The following is a 14,842-nucleotide window of genomic DNA, read 5'->3' as shown; positions in this document are numbered from 1 at the left end:
TGATTTAAAGCCGCAGAGTTCCGATCTAGTGACACAAACTGGTTTAGAACAAACAGCAAAGTGGTGCAAAGTTTTAAACAATGAGGCATAACAGAGAAAAGTTAGTAAAAAATGTTATTCTAGCTGAATGAAAATAAGATCACGTTAAAAAACTTCGCCTGACCTCAAATAAATTATTCCCTTGAATACAGAATAGGGGTAAGGTATGCGTACATCCTACCTCCCCAGACCCCACTTGTGGGATTACACCGAGTATGTTGTTGTTGAATACAGAATAGAGGAACCACCTGCAGCATGTTACAAATCAGATAGGAAAGTGAGATAAAGGACTCCACAAGTGCATGATTTTAAGAGTTCGAACTAAGCATGATGCATGATAAACCAAACAGTCAGAAATCAAAATAGATTTTGAGTGCCAAATAATTGATTTCACGAAATTTAGCTGAACAGACAGCATAAACTAAAAACCTTGGGTTAACTTCTTGATTATCAGACTAACTTTTGAATCCACATGATTAAAACTGTTGCAGCTGAAATCTACTCAAATTGAAGTGTATGACATATGTCCATTCTTAGACACTCACATTCAAGAAAAGCTTTCGAGAAATTTAGAGCTGAATTAACATGTTTACTGAATGAACGATAAACTTAATAGGAAATGGAAACAAACAACATCAAGATGAAGGAATCAAAAAACATAATTTATTCACCTCGTGAACTACTCAAAGCTGAATTTTAAGATTTGTACTTACAAGAACATGTATGTTGTAAGCCAGTACTGAGAGTTTAATCTTACATAGGCAGATCTCTTAACACTTAGGAATTCCATGCCGCCAGTCGCTGCACAAAAGGACAAAATAAAAAATATTTGGATGAGCAAGTATCTTAATAATTTGTATAAGTAATTTTTAAAGTGAACTTTTAAAAGCATACGACTGAGTAAATTTAATTCTTGAATTTGGTATACAATTTTGCATGACAATCCATGTACTATAAATTCAGAGCATAAATATACGTACTATAAATTTACAACATAAATATTCATGTATTATTATTTACGCATAAAAATCTATGTATTATTCATAGGAAAAAAAGATCCGTGTCTTATGATCTTTGCATAATAGTTCACTGAATTGACAAATTTATATGTTATACTGATAGATTAATGTTTAGCCTACTCGTCTTGACTAAACTAGTTTCTTTTATTAAAATGTTTGGATCAAACACGTGTAACTGTGATCTTACCATTCTATTTACAGGTCATTATCCGAGACACTGTAGACATCGAAATTTTGTGGACTCTACAAGATGAGTCATATTTCAGTTAGGGTTTCTTAAAGGCTACTCTACCCTAAACCCTAATTCATGCCTATATAAAGGGTATTATATTCCCTTAAAAAGGCATCTTGAAAATTCCACAAATTCATGAAATATTCATAAAGAGAACTAAATATGTCAAACTCTTCTTGTTAATCAAATACTTCAAGAAGATCCACAAATCTTTTCATTGAGATCAAGTTCAAATCATCCTAGCTAGTTCGACGAATACGTCACTAACGGCCCTCAAATCACAATGGGGATCCAATCCAAATAATCCTAGTTTGAAAAATACGCCACTAACGGCTCTCGAATCAAGGAGAAAATCCAGAGAGAAGAATCAAGGGAGGAACAGGATTGTGCCTGCATTATTTATCAATGAAATATTCTTGTTTTTTCATATTTTTTTGTGATTGCAATTTATTTTTCATAACTTTAAAATTTGTTGCAAACAAATTGGCACGCCCACTAGGACCAAATCTGTCTTTCATCTCTTCTCTCACAAATCAAATATGCAAATCTAAAGCCACAAAATAGCATAGGTGGAAGAATGAGTACTTCAAGCCTGGTCTTTGAGCTTCATCAAGTTACATTCCGACAAGCCATGAAGTAGGGGGCATTTGTAGATATCAAAATTTTGTAGGACTCTACAAGACAAGTCCTATTTCAGTTAGGGTTTTTTGGAGGCTACTCTACCCTAAATCCTAATTCATGCCTATATAAAGGTATTATATTTTCTTGAAAAGGCATCTTGAAAATTTAACAAATTCATAAAGAGATCGAAATATGCCAAACTTTTCTTGATAATCAAATACTTCAAGAAGATCCACAAATTCCTTCATAGAGATCAAGTTCAAACCATCCTAGCTAGTTCGAGAAATACTCCACTAACGGCCCTCGAATCACAATGGAGATCAAATCAAAATCATCCTACTTCGAGAAATATGCCACTAATGGCTCTCAAATCAAGGAGAAAATCTAGAGAGAAGAACCAAAGGAGGAACATAATTGTACCCACTCTATTTATCAATAAAATATTTTTGTTTCTTCATATATTTTTGTGATTGCAATTTATTTTTCATCACTTAAATGTGTTGCAAACAGACGCGTAACTACAACCTCAATCAGGACGATATATTATTTGTGCCTTCATCTGGCCTATCACTTGAAATATATCATTTATTTGTCTCTCCCAAATTCCAGACGTCTATTTTCACTCTTTTCTTTTGATGTTTGTAACGAGTCTTGAATTAATTCCCGATTCATCTCACTCCCTCACAGTTGTTCTTTCCACCCTTTTTCTTTACTTTGTAATGGGATTTTAAATAAACTTGCACCCCATCTCACTCTTTACATTAGATTTAATTAGTTTGGCCTCAAACTTTTGCCACTGAGACCTAAAAGTAAGTTCTATAGAATGGTTGTTAGACTAGCAATATTGTATGGAGCAAAGTGTTGGCTAGTATGTGTAGACAACTACAAGGATAAGATTAGGAATGAAGATATACGGGACAATGTGGGAATGGCCCCACTGGTGGACAAGATGCAGGAAGCGAGTCTGAGATGGTTCGAGCATGTAAAGAGGAGCAGATGCCCAAGTGATAAGGTGTGAGAGGTTGACAATGATAGATCTAAGAAAAGGTAGAGGAAGACCGAGGATGAATGGGGAGAAGTGATTCCACGTGACATGGAACATCTTCAGCTTACTGAGAAGACCCTAGATAGGAAAGCATGGAGGTTGAGGATTAGGGTAGAGGGCTAGTAGGTAGTCGGGGTAATTTTTGTCTTTCCTTTGGGAGAGCATGATTCTAGCTTAGAGCAAATCGTTGTTCCCTCTTCTAATTATATGTATCATTATATTAGTATATTATTATCTTATTCTCCAATGGTACTACTATTGTTGTTTCTTTACTTCGATTATCTTTACTATTGTTTTTATGACAAGGGAAACCCACAATCGCTATCCTTTGGGTGAGCACATGGTAAAAAACACCGTTTTTATGCAGTAGCTTGCAAACCACACAAGAGAGGTAACCCACACTAGGCAAGCCCGGTGCGACAAGCTCGATCCAGAAGGCAAACCCCTTGCTTTTGCCGGCAAGGAGTTTCGAACTTGAAACCTCCAACATGGAAGTCCCAAGCCCAAACCACTGGCCACCCCGAAGGGTATCTTTACTATTTTTGTTGTGAGTACTTTCTTATCTATAGTATTTTCATCATAGCTTTTAATCTTGTATTTATCAAAAATAGTTTTTTGAAAACGGTTTTCTTGAGCTGAGGGTTTATCGAAAATATTTTCTCTACCTCACACAAGGTAGGGATAAGGTCTGGGTACACCCTACCCTCCCTAGACCCCACTTGTGGGATCTCACTGGGTATGTTGTTGGCCTTAAACTTTTGCTGAGACTGAATTCATATTAAAATTTTCTAATATCTTAAATTTACTCTAATGAATCCTTATGTCATATGTCATCTATCAGTACTACAAACATGCATGTATGTTCATGAAGGATATGGAACCACTCATTTGAATGAAGCCCATGACTGTGAAACAGTTAGCAAGGATAGCCAGAAGGATCTATCAGCGTAACAGAATAAGGGTTCTAATTGATGGAGGTTCCAATGTGGACACATGTCCTTGGTTCATTCTACAAAAGATGAAAATCAACACTGCCTGGATCAGAACCAACAATTTTGCATTCGGGCTTTTGATGGAGCCAAAAGGGATACCACTGGTGAATGAGCTCACTCTGACAATGAGACCCACTGAGTTGGAAATTAACTACCAAATGTTGGACATAGAAGCCTTCTACAACATGTTCTTAGGAAGACCCTAGATTCACATGGAAAGAGTTGTCTTTTCACAGTTCTGGGGAGAACCGGATGTAGCTCATTTACTCTATGGGTTTCACGTTTTTCTAGGTTCTTATCATCACTAAGAGGATGGTGTTGGTGTTGGGGGACTGGGCTAAAACTTCTTGTGTTTGGATAGTAAAGTAAAAGAAAAAGAGTGGAAAGAACAATTATGAAGGAGGGAGATGAGTCGTAAATTAATTCAAGACTAGTTGCAAAAAGTTAAGGAAAAGAACGAAAATGGACAAAGATAGAAGCTCGGATTTGCGAGAGACAAATAAATGAAATACTTCAAGTGATAGGCCAGACGACGACACGAATAATATATTGTAGTAACCGAGGTCGCGGTTACGCATCTCAGATAAGGACATGTAAATAGAGCAGCAAGGTCGTGGTTACACGACTTGATCCCAACACTTTCATAATAAAATCATCATGGTTTAATTAAGACGAGTAGGCTCAAGATTAGGGTGTGATACGCAGGACAAGGTCACGGTAATGTGCCTTGACCAGTTTATGTCGAAGCTAAGGTCGCGGTTACGCATCTTAGTTAAGACTAATCCAAGTTCAAACAATATCAATCAAATCATAGGCATAACCAAATAAACACAATTTTATCCAACATGAACTAATTTACGCCAAATATAAGTCAATAAAGCGACCGTGCTAGAACTACAAGTTTCGAGGGTTCCTAATACCTTCCCCCGGTCTATAGAATTCCTTACCCGATCTTCTTGTTTTCACGGACCAATAACTAAGGAGTCAAACCGTCCTTTTGATTAAAGATTCAAATAAAAGGTAACTTGGAACACCCAAACTCAATTCTAAGTGGTAACTCCATTATATAAACAATCTCTTTGCCAAACGTCACTTCAAAAGGAAAAGAAAATTAAACCTTCAATGGGGTAAAAAAGGGTGTGACAATGAGGATTCAGAATCAGAGACGAAAGAATAGACTTGGCCCTTAAAAGTGTGTTGCAAAAAGCCTTTATACTCATTTTAAGGACAATAAGATCCCATGAAGAAGAATTCTAGAAGACAAATATGAGATCTAAGGAGATGGACGGCCGATCACATTACTATGCCATATGTAGAGGTCTCTGGAGAGGTGTTATAGACATGGGATTAAACAAGGATATCATTTCACAATAGGCAATGATGATAGAATCAACATCTAACGACAGAGGAGCAGTGATGATCCTTCTTTTCCTGCTATATTCAGCATTCTGTCTGTTAAGACAGTACAATATTTAAAGACTATTGATCCTTTTTTATTATAAAAAAATTATTTACATAATATTGATTTGATAAGGGAATTTGATTTAGGGATTTGATTGGACTTTGTAATACACCTACCAAATTGTATACATTCGAAATTTCTATAAAAGCTTGAGGGAATAATCAAGCTCCTAAGTTGAATACTCTTTTTGTACTAGTGGGACACAGGGTTTTCACACTTATTAGCTACTGTATAAAAGTTGGTCCTCAAACCGAAAGGAGAAAGGTGAAATACCATCTCACCCTACATCTCATTCCTCCTCCAGTCCACTTTATGGTTAAGAACATCATATTGAAATGGCTAAGTTGTGAATGGATCTCCCTTTTTTTAATCAGTGTGAGAGGATATCATATTTACTTATCATATGATAAAGAATGGTGACAGCAGAAAGTAATAGTACAGTACTAGGTTGCTCAATATCCCAACCCTTTTACTAGTCCAACTTGTTGTCAAGAATGTTAGATAATACTCCCTCCGTTTCAATTTGTTTGTCCTACTTTCCTTTTTAGTCCGTTTCAAAAAGAATGTCTCTATCCCTTTTTGGCAACTCTTTAACTATAACTTTCCACATGGCATGTTTAAGACCATAAGATTAAAGAACATTTTGGTACATTCTTCATATCTTAAATTTAAGACCACAAGATTCAAAAGTCATTTTACTTTCTTAAAACTCCGTGCCAAATCAAAACTAGAAAAACAAATTGAAACAGAGGGAGAGTATATATAAGGTGTCAGTTCTTTATTGAATTCGAGGACCAGGTTCAATCCATTTTCTATTTCACTCAGTCAATTTAATGAGCAAACACTGAAGTAACAACACTAAATGAATACCTTAGAGACAAGTCGAATAGATCTTCTCGGAAGACTTTGTAGACGCGTTGCACTTCTCAAAATTCTCCCATCACTACAATGATGAACATTATCAGATTCACTGTCATGCCTCTTTCTCTTCTTCCCTCCATGGGATAGTTGCTCCTTCTGCTTCTTCAAAAGCTCTCTGCAAGTGTACAAGTCCAAAAACAAATTTTCATCCTTGTGTCGCCAGATTCTATAATTCACAGCATCTTAATTCAGGAAGATAGATTACTTTGAAGTTTCTGTTCTGTTGGCATGGCTGGGCCTTGCCTGTAAAAAGAAAGACATCATGATGTTAACTTGTTTCAGGTTTTCATGAAAGAAACAAAATATATAAATTACAATGAGACATATCACGAAAACAAATTTCTACATGCTTAGTGATCATCCCTTATCACATGCAAAGAAAAAGAGGATAAATATAAAAAGTAGGCAAGCTGAGACACAGAAGAGCTGTAAAATATGTAACTTCCACTTAATCGACCCAATAGTGCTCGAAAATAATGGCCACACAAACATCAAAGTAGAACATCAGTGTGATATACTGTCACTGTACCAAACCACCACCACAAACTGCTGCCATTATATCCACCTCCGGGATCACAGCGACCTCTGTGGCCACCACCATTTCACCTTTGTGTCTCTCACCTCTACAGCCTCCACCGCCCAAATGGTGTCCCTCACCGGAACCACCACCACTGGTTGTGCAAAATTGATATACGATTAAGGTTTGGGCTGCTCATCCTCGCGATCACGTCCCTCACAGCTTGCCCAGTCTTGAAGGTAATACAGCCAAAACCCGTAGATTTACCGGTCTGGTGGCCGTCAGTGATCCTCGATTGAGTATTTCACTAATCTGAGCAAAAGTCCTTGCAATGGTTTGACTGGTGGTAGCCCATGCGAGCCCACAGACACTTGTACTCCACATTGGCAGCTTTCTTTTTTATCTTTCTGAGGACAGAGAGAGAGAGGGTGGGGTTGGGGAAGGGGGAAGGGGGAAGGGGGAAGGAGCAGAAAAAGGAGGAGAAATCCAATTAGAGCAAGGAGAGCTGCTTAGAACGCACAAACTCATCCAATATTTAATATTATTTTCATAAATTACCAGACCAGTAATATGCTTATCAAAGTGGATAAAACCCTACTAATGAATGTCATGTCGCAAGCTAAGAAATATCTTCACAAAAACAAAAAGAAGAACTAGCCTTGAATAAAGCTGGTACATCAGATTGCTAACATGTTAACAAATACGTATAATGAAGAAACTACATAAAACATAAGTATATCGTTTCCATAATCTTCAAAAGTTAAGTTTAATCATTCGTAGAGCAGAAACTATATTTCAGACCGGTTGATCATCCCACTACTTAAAAAATATAGACAAAGAATGAACGCTACATACAATCACGTTTGCAAAGCAATAACCTAGATAAACTACAGTAGCAAAATGCACCAGATTATGATAATAATATATTACCCCGCCAGCAGCAGATGAAGGCATGTCGTCCAGGAAAATGCTACAGTTATCCTCACAAGAATGGGGTAGACTTCTGAGGCTCTCTGCTGCATCAACCAAATTTCTAAGGCAATCTTTTCCAGAAGAAGAATATGATGAATGTTGATGATGACTGCCGATTTCTGAAGCCTCTATCCCAGTAAAATCAGTTTCCGAAGAGATATGAGATAGCACTAAAAGCTTCTCTGGGACACAACTTCTCTGCCTTTCAGAATTGAGACAACTTACATCACAGAGCTTCGTATTCTGATTTTCATTTTTATTATGTTTTAGCTCTGGCACATCTTCAAGGGAATTGATACCTACTTTCTCCAAAGATGCATGAAAAGATTTACATAGCCTAGCATCTAAGACCTCTGTAGTGTTTTCTGGGATATAAGCCTTAACATTGACAGTTTTATTAATAGCCACTGAATTTTTTGAAGCTTGAAAGGTATTCAGACCCACACATGTTATCTCTTCCTCTCCCATAAAAGTATTTACGTCAGTGATATTCATGTTCTGTACACCACAAATTGTTCTAAATGACGATGGACTTCCCTTTTTGCCTTCTGAATGTGTAAAAGTTTCTACAGAACATGATTTTGTTGTTGCCGAAAATCCCAAAGACGCATCATCTGTATTTTCTGTATGACATACAACATCAACAGTACCACATAAACTTGCAGAAGAAACAGTTTGTGCGTGGCCACTGTTAAATCTACTGTCTGAATCTGTTTTCCAGAGAAATGAACTTGTCATTTGTCTGTTATTTCCTAGGTATTGAATCTCCTGACAGAAACTTTGAAATTTGTGATTCTGCAGATTGTGACATACACACACCTTCTTTTCCAATCTTTTAAAAGTGTCTGTTGGGCATGAATTCAAGTCAACATAAAGGTTGATTCCATCTTCTGATGAGACAGAAAACTCAAAAGAAGGTCCACGCCCCGACTTAATGTCAGAAGTAAATGCTTTCTTGGAAAACCTTGTTTGTGGACTGTGAAGTCCTTGATTGAAACCCTTCTCACCACACTGAGCGACGAATCTTGAAAACAATATCTCTCCAGTTGCGCTCCTTACGCCAGAAGAATTTAGAATGTTGTACTCATTGCCTTCAGAAGTTTCTATATCTGCTATCTGCATCAAGACAAACTTGTATTTCAGAGATCAACCCAGGGCATCTAAGCAGGTGATGTAATAACATACAACCCTTATCAAGTAATTTGGAGATGATCCTGCCACGATATAAATTCACAGTGAACTCATCATCATGTATCATATGTTCAATCTCACCCTAATTTTCACATTCATTCATCACAAATGTAAGATTGTCTATTATCAACCCAAAGCCAACATTTACCTTGAAGAAATTGATCAGAGAATTCACGAGATTGGGTTTTGTCTTATAAGGAGACAAACCGCACTTCTTGCACAATTCTTGAAGCTTTTTCTTGGGTAGGCTGTAAATGGAATCTCCACTGTCCTTTGTCTTCATCTCTTTAAAGGAAAAACTCTCTGCTCCCTGCATCAAGACAAACTGAAACTTCAGTGATCAATCCAGGTCATCTAAGAAGGTCCTGTGACAACCAAGAAACTTAAATCAGACATTTTCTAGATGATCGTATCAACAATACAATTCCCAATGAATTCAGTTTCATGTATGAGATGTTCAATCTCACCCAAATATTCACTGTTATTCACCAAAAAATAATATTTTCTTTAACATCTACCTTGACGTAAGTGATCAAAGAATTTACAAGATTAGGCTTTGTCTTATAAGGAGATAAACCGTGTTTCCTGCACAAATCTTGAAGCTCTTTCTTAGGTAGCCTGCTTATGGAATTTCCACTGTCCTTTGCCTTCATCTCTTTAAATAAGAGCTCATCTGCTCCCTGCATCAAGACGAACTTGTATTTGAGTGGTCAATCCAAGTTGCCTAAGAAGGTTACAAAACAATCAAGAAACATGAATAAGGTATTTTCAAGATAATCACATCAAGAATACACTTTGCTAATGATTCAGTTTCATTTATCAGATATTTAATCTCACCAAAATATTCACTTTTATTCACCCCAAAAATAAGATTGTTTACGACATTTACCTTGATGTAAGTGACCAAAGAACTCACAAGATTGGGCTTTGTCTTATAAGGAGATAAACCGCGTTTCCTGCACAAGTCCTGAAGTTTTTTCTTGGGTAGACCCAGTAGGCTGCAAATAACATTTCCATTGTCCTTCGTTTTCATTTCTCTGAATGAAAATATATAAGCATCATGCAGTTTTCCATAGTTGCCTTTACGTTTCTTGAAATGAAAACTACAGATTAACAAAGTAAACATAATCTAGAAAACTAGAAGCTCTTTCTGCCATAGGTTGTGAAACAAACTCTCAACTCTGTGAGTCTGTGTAGCCTTTTCCCTTAAGTGGTAGAGTGATTATCTCACAATAAATAAATTTCAAGAGATAAGGGAGATCCAGATGAAATATCAATGTATTGAAACCAAACAAAAAGAAAGGTCTTTTGCTTTGATTTGAACATGAGTAATGTGTAACATCTTTTCAGCTATTGCATTTTAAGCATCCTCCTGGGAGTATGTGTATATGTGTTATTTGAATATATCTGGTATTTAAATGTATCACAGGATAAAAGAAGACAAAGTTCAATCTATTAGTAAATTCTAACTTTAATGGTGTAAATGTTACCAGTTCAGCATATAAAGCTCAGATGCTCAACTGCACAGAGTTCCCAAAGCAAAAGGGCAGCTGGAAACTTTTAACAAGTAATAGGGGGATTAACTCTTTCAGTACAATAACAGGTGTTACAGGGATGATTTGGCATTAGATCTGCATAAGAATCTAGAAAGAGAAAGGTCCAATGCACAAAGTTTCTCTCAGATCTCCTTTTTCTCATGCAAATGTACCAACATCACATCCGTGACAGAAATCGAAACATGCTTCTAAGTGAAACCTTCTCAGACCCTTAAGCTTATCCTCTTATCAATCGCTCATTCAAGAGACTTACCAGGGCGAAAAATGAATCATATAACTCCAGCTGAATCTCTAAAACTCCCAGTAATGTGTCAATGTGAGTACTTCCACTTAAGGAAAATACAGGAATAGTCAACACAGTTTATGGTTTCCTTTTAACAAGGACAAGCAAACACATCTAAAATGAGCTAACAAATCGCCTCAGAGATCAACACAGCTTTTGTTACGGTTAGAAAATATTATGCTCCACTTAGGAGGAAATAGAAGTTTCGAATTTTTTATTAATCTTCAATCCCTTCAAATTGCTGAGATCACAATATACACTCAAAACAAGTTACCAGTTTCAAATACACACACACACACTCAAAATCAAAAACTCCAACAGCCTTTTTAAACTAGACATAAATTTCGACATTTTATTCACCTATTTTTGTATTAGAGACACCAAATAAAGTGAATGCTCAACATTTTATAAATCCCTAAAGAACAAGAAGCGCCAAAACATGCACAAGTTTTGTGCTCGTTACACTTTCACTTTCCTAACCTTCTCTGCTGGACTCCTCCGTGTCAAATGCAAACAGGTAGAGCACCCACCACATAATTTAAAAGTTCACATTTATAAGGAAGCAATGCCTTTAGTAACATAACTAATGTGAATAGTTTCACTAAGTGGTGACATAATTTACCAATACAACCACCTGTACAAGAGAAATCAAAAAAGGCAAGCCTTATCCACACCCTTCTTTACAAAGTCTTATCATATCATTTCTCCTGATTAAAAATTAAACTTTTTTATGGAGTAACGGAATTTTATGGAGTAACAGAATTTCATTAAATGGCATCAAGAAGATGCGTAGAAAAATTACAACAAAAGGGGAGTGTCTGTTCCTATACCAAAAAATTATAATCTTTAAAATAATTACATAGCACCATGCACTACTGGACTTCTAACCAGAATACATTAAAACAATCAGTTGAACTTTCAATTTGAAAAAAGACTGGTTTTTTTCAATCTTTTAAGTAGGTAAACACTACCAAGGTTCAATTATCATTAGGTAAGAGAAGACTTCCAGCTTGGTAAAGTCTATGGTTACGGTAATAGGCTTTGTAATCCTTTTTAAGAAAACAACAACTCTTGTTTATTTACATGAAACATTGCAATTACAGTTAAGGAGTGTCTGCTCCTATACCAAAAAATTATAATCTTTAAAATAATTACATAGCACCATGCACTACTGGACTTCTAACCAGAATACATTAAAACAATCAGTTGAACTTTCAATTTGAAAAAAGACTGGCTTTTTTCAATCTTTTAAGTAGGTAAACACTATCAAGGTTCAATTATCATTAGGCAAGAGAAGACGTCCAGCCTGGTAAAGTCTATTGTTACGATAATAGGCTTTGTGATCCTTTTTAAGAAAATAACAACTTTTGTTTATTTACATGAAACATTGCAATTACAGTTAAGGAAAGTTCTTACTTTGTACCTTTGCTAACCACCAGGTTATGGCATAGTTTAAAAGCAGTTGAACAAGTGTCATACACCAAGAAGCCAAAAACAGTTCAGATTTTGTCATTCGCTTCAATCAAAAGAAACCATCATGCTTTAGTTTTAATTTAGCAGATCAACATCCGAAATTAAGTCAAGTAAATTAACGTGTTAATTTCTCACATGATCACTCAATTGATAGTTGTTATCACAAACAGTCACCTTTCTTCTCGATTACAAAAAAAGTTAACAAACAAAGTTATTTTCTGAGATAATAACTATTAGTTAAGTGATCATCTGAGAAATCAACACATAATTAACTATTAACAAAGAGAAAAAGACAAGTTGTCCTTTTTAAAATTCAAATCACCGAAAGCGCCAAAACTTTCTCCTGACCACATATAGATGTTACTTCTCAGAAAATGTGAGTATCCCAATGTTGACTAATTATAGTGCGAAAAAAATACAACAAACAACTCTTTTTCATTTACATGAAGCATTGCAATTACAGTTAAGGAAAGTTTAACCATCAGGTTTTATGGCATAGTTTAAATAAGCAGTTGAACAAGTACCATATACCAAGAAGCCATAAATAATTCAGATTTGGTAGTTTGAAGCCACCATGCTTTAGTTCAAATTTATCAGATCAACATCCGAGAATAAGGCAAGTAAATTAATTATTATAACAAAGAGAAAAATACAAAAAGTTCCCTAATTCAAAATTCAAATCCCCGAAAGCGCCAAAACTTAATCTACACAAAGGATAACAGAAGTTTATTCTAGAAAGTAGTAATTTTGAGCAAACATTGTTTATGTATGACCGTACTCTGCTGGGGAAAAAAAGAAGCTACTTGGATAGGAAAGAATAACAAAAACGAAGCTTAAGCTTTTCTCCAGGATTAGCAAAACGACGAAATACAGAGAATTTGGATTTGTTACCTAATGGAGAGATGTAGAGCAATAAAATCCGATTTTGTAAGCTGAGAAGCTTCTAGAAAATGGAATCGAAGCAGAAGCTTGAGCTATGGCGAACAACTCTTGGTAGTTGGGAGTGCAGAGAGTAATTTAGGGTCATGTAGAGCACTATGGGACCTCCGGATTAGGATGTAAAACCCTTTTCAATGTATGAAAATGGCACTTGCACTCGCAATATTTTGTTTTAAAAAAAGAACAAATTTCAAAATGGTATTGGGTTTATTTTAATTTATTTGTATTATTTTTTTTTAATTTTATTTCAAAAAGAATATCATTTTTTATATTTAGTAACTCCCGACATTCAATATTTTCTTCTTTCGTTTTTAAATACTTGTCATGCTTATTAAAAATAGATGATTCATAATACTTATCACTCTAAGAAAATCAAGACGTATTTAGTTGTTTGTTTTCACCGTTACGATTAGTAATAAATATAAAGAGATATTATTAATATGATATAAAAGAGAAAAGTATTAAATAGAGATGAATAATAAATAAGAATAATTTAGTCAAATTATCTTCTAATTAATTTTTTTAAAGAGGTGTGTAAACAAAACATGACAAGTATTTCAAAATGGAGGAAGTACATGACATATTTAAGGTAACAAAAAATAAAAAATCAATTTGATATATTACATATAAATTTAGTTTTAAATCACAAAATTTAAAAAAAATTCTATATTTTTTTTAATTTCATGCTGAGTCAAACTAAAATAAACAAAATGAACCGAAGGGAGTACTATTGAACTTCTAATATGAGACTGTAACACCCCAAAAATCTCTAAGCTAAGACCCAAACCATTTTACGTATGGATATATGCCCGTACTGGGTGATTCCTAACTGTGCATAGGTATTAAGTTCAATTTCTAAGTGTGGGAAGTGTTGTGGATATAAATTAAGCTCATGAGAATCCTCTTGCACAAACTTGAGTCGAAAACTTCCTTACCAATTAAGTTTTGATACAAGACTTTACTTGGATCAACTTCAAACGAGCATATATCTTAGAATATAAAGAGTTATGAGTCTTGTTAACCATAAAATTAGAATTCTTTGAGTCTTTTTTTCAACTCCGCCAACCTCTCGCCAATTCGAGGTCCGAGTTAGAAGTTACAATCATTTTAGTTTTGTCAAACATTTTGTTTTGAACATGCATTTCACCTGCAATGAATAAATTGGTTTTAATATTTTTTTTACTTTTGGTCATTCTTTCTAGCCTTAGAAGTGATTTTTTCTCCTCCTTCCTCCATCGATTTAAAGTTTTTCAACTCAAATTTCTTCGTCTATTCATGAATCATTGATAGAAATCTTAAACCTTGATCATTGGGTTTTCAAGAAACGAATCCAAGAAGTTCAAAGAAGGGATTTCTTAATTGTTCTTCTTCAAATTAGGGATCTTCTTAAAGATTTGTGGAATATGTAAGGTATGTCAAGCTACCATAGTGAGGAACTAAGTTCTCTCTCACGTCCTACATTTATAATTTCAGTCAGTAAGATCAAAGTTAAGGTTTTTACCCCAAAGTCTAAGATTTTGAATTTCCTCTATCTCCTATCGTTGATTATTGATTTTATTATCAAAATTATATTTTTTTTC

General features: G+C 35.2%; 1 protein-coding gene across 2 annotated transcripts; it reads right to left on the bottom strand.

Moving 5' to 3' along the window:
• Positions 1-61: 61 nt before the first annotated feature.
• Positions 62-13,400, bottom strand: LOC129880744 (uncharacterized). Of its 2 annotated transcripts, none has more exons than XR_008765486.1 (9): positions 13,215-13,400; positions 9,901-10,048; positions 9,530-9,691; positions 9,160-9,321; positions 7,779-8,936; positions 6,537-6,574; positions 6,281-6,446; positions 753-840; positions 62-287 (listed from the first exon to the last, which is right to left on the bottom strand). XR_008765486.1 is itself a non-coding variant. In XM_055954926.1 (9 exons), exons 2-8 carry the CDS (start codon positions 10,042-10,044, stop codon positions 817-819), a joined length of 1,854 nt encoding a protein of 617 aa, XP_055810901.1. In that variant the 5' UTR covers positions 10,045-10,048; positions 13,215-13,400; the 3' UTR covers positions 62-287; positions 797-816. The 2 variants fall into 2 exon arrangements, 1 of the variants encoding a protein (XP_055810901.1); XM_055954926.1 differs by having other exon boundaries at positions 797-840.
• Positions 13,401-14,842: the final 1,442 nt, after the last annotated feature.

This window comes from Solanum dulcamara, chromosome 2, assembly GCF_947179165.1.
Source record: "Solanum dulcamara chromosome 2, daSolDulc1.2, whole genome shotgun sequence".
Taxonomy (NCBI): domain Eukaryota; kingdom Viridiplantae; phylum Streptophyta; class Magnoliopsida; order Solanales; family Solanaceae; genus Solanum; species Solanum dulcamara.
The sequence above is the reverse complement of the archived record's forward strand: the minus strand, read 5'-3'. Positions and strand labels throughout refer to the sequence as shown.

Coding starts and splice junctions, on each gene's coding strand:
- LOC129880744 (XM_055954926.1), bottom strand. CDS start 10,044: ATGAAAACGAAGGACAATGGAAATGTTATTTGCAGCCTACTGGGTCTA. Junction 9,322..9,529: donor CTTTGATCACTTACGTCAAG/GTAGATGTTAAA, acceptor GTCTTGATGCAG/GGAGCAGAGAGTTTTTCCTT. Junction 841..6,280: donor CTATTCGACTTGTCTCTAAG/GTATTCATTTAG, acceptor CCTTTTGTGCAG/CGACTGGCGGCATGGAATTC.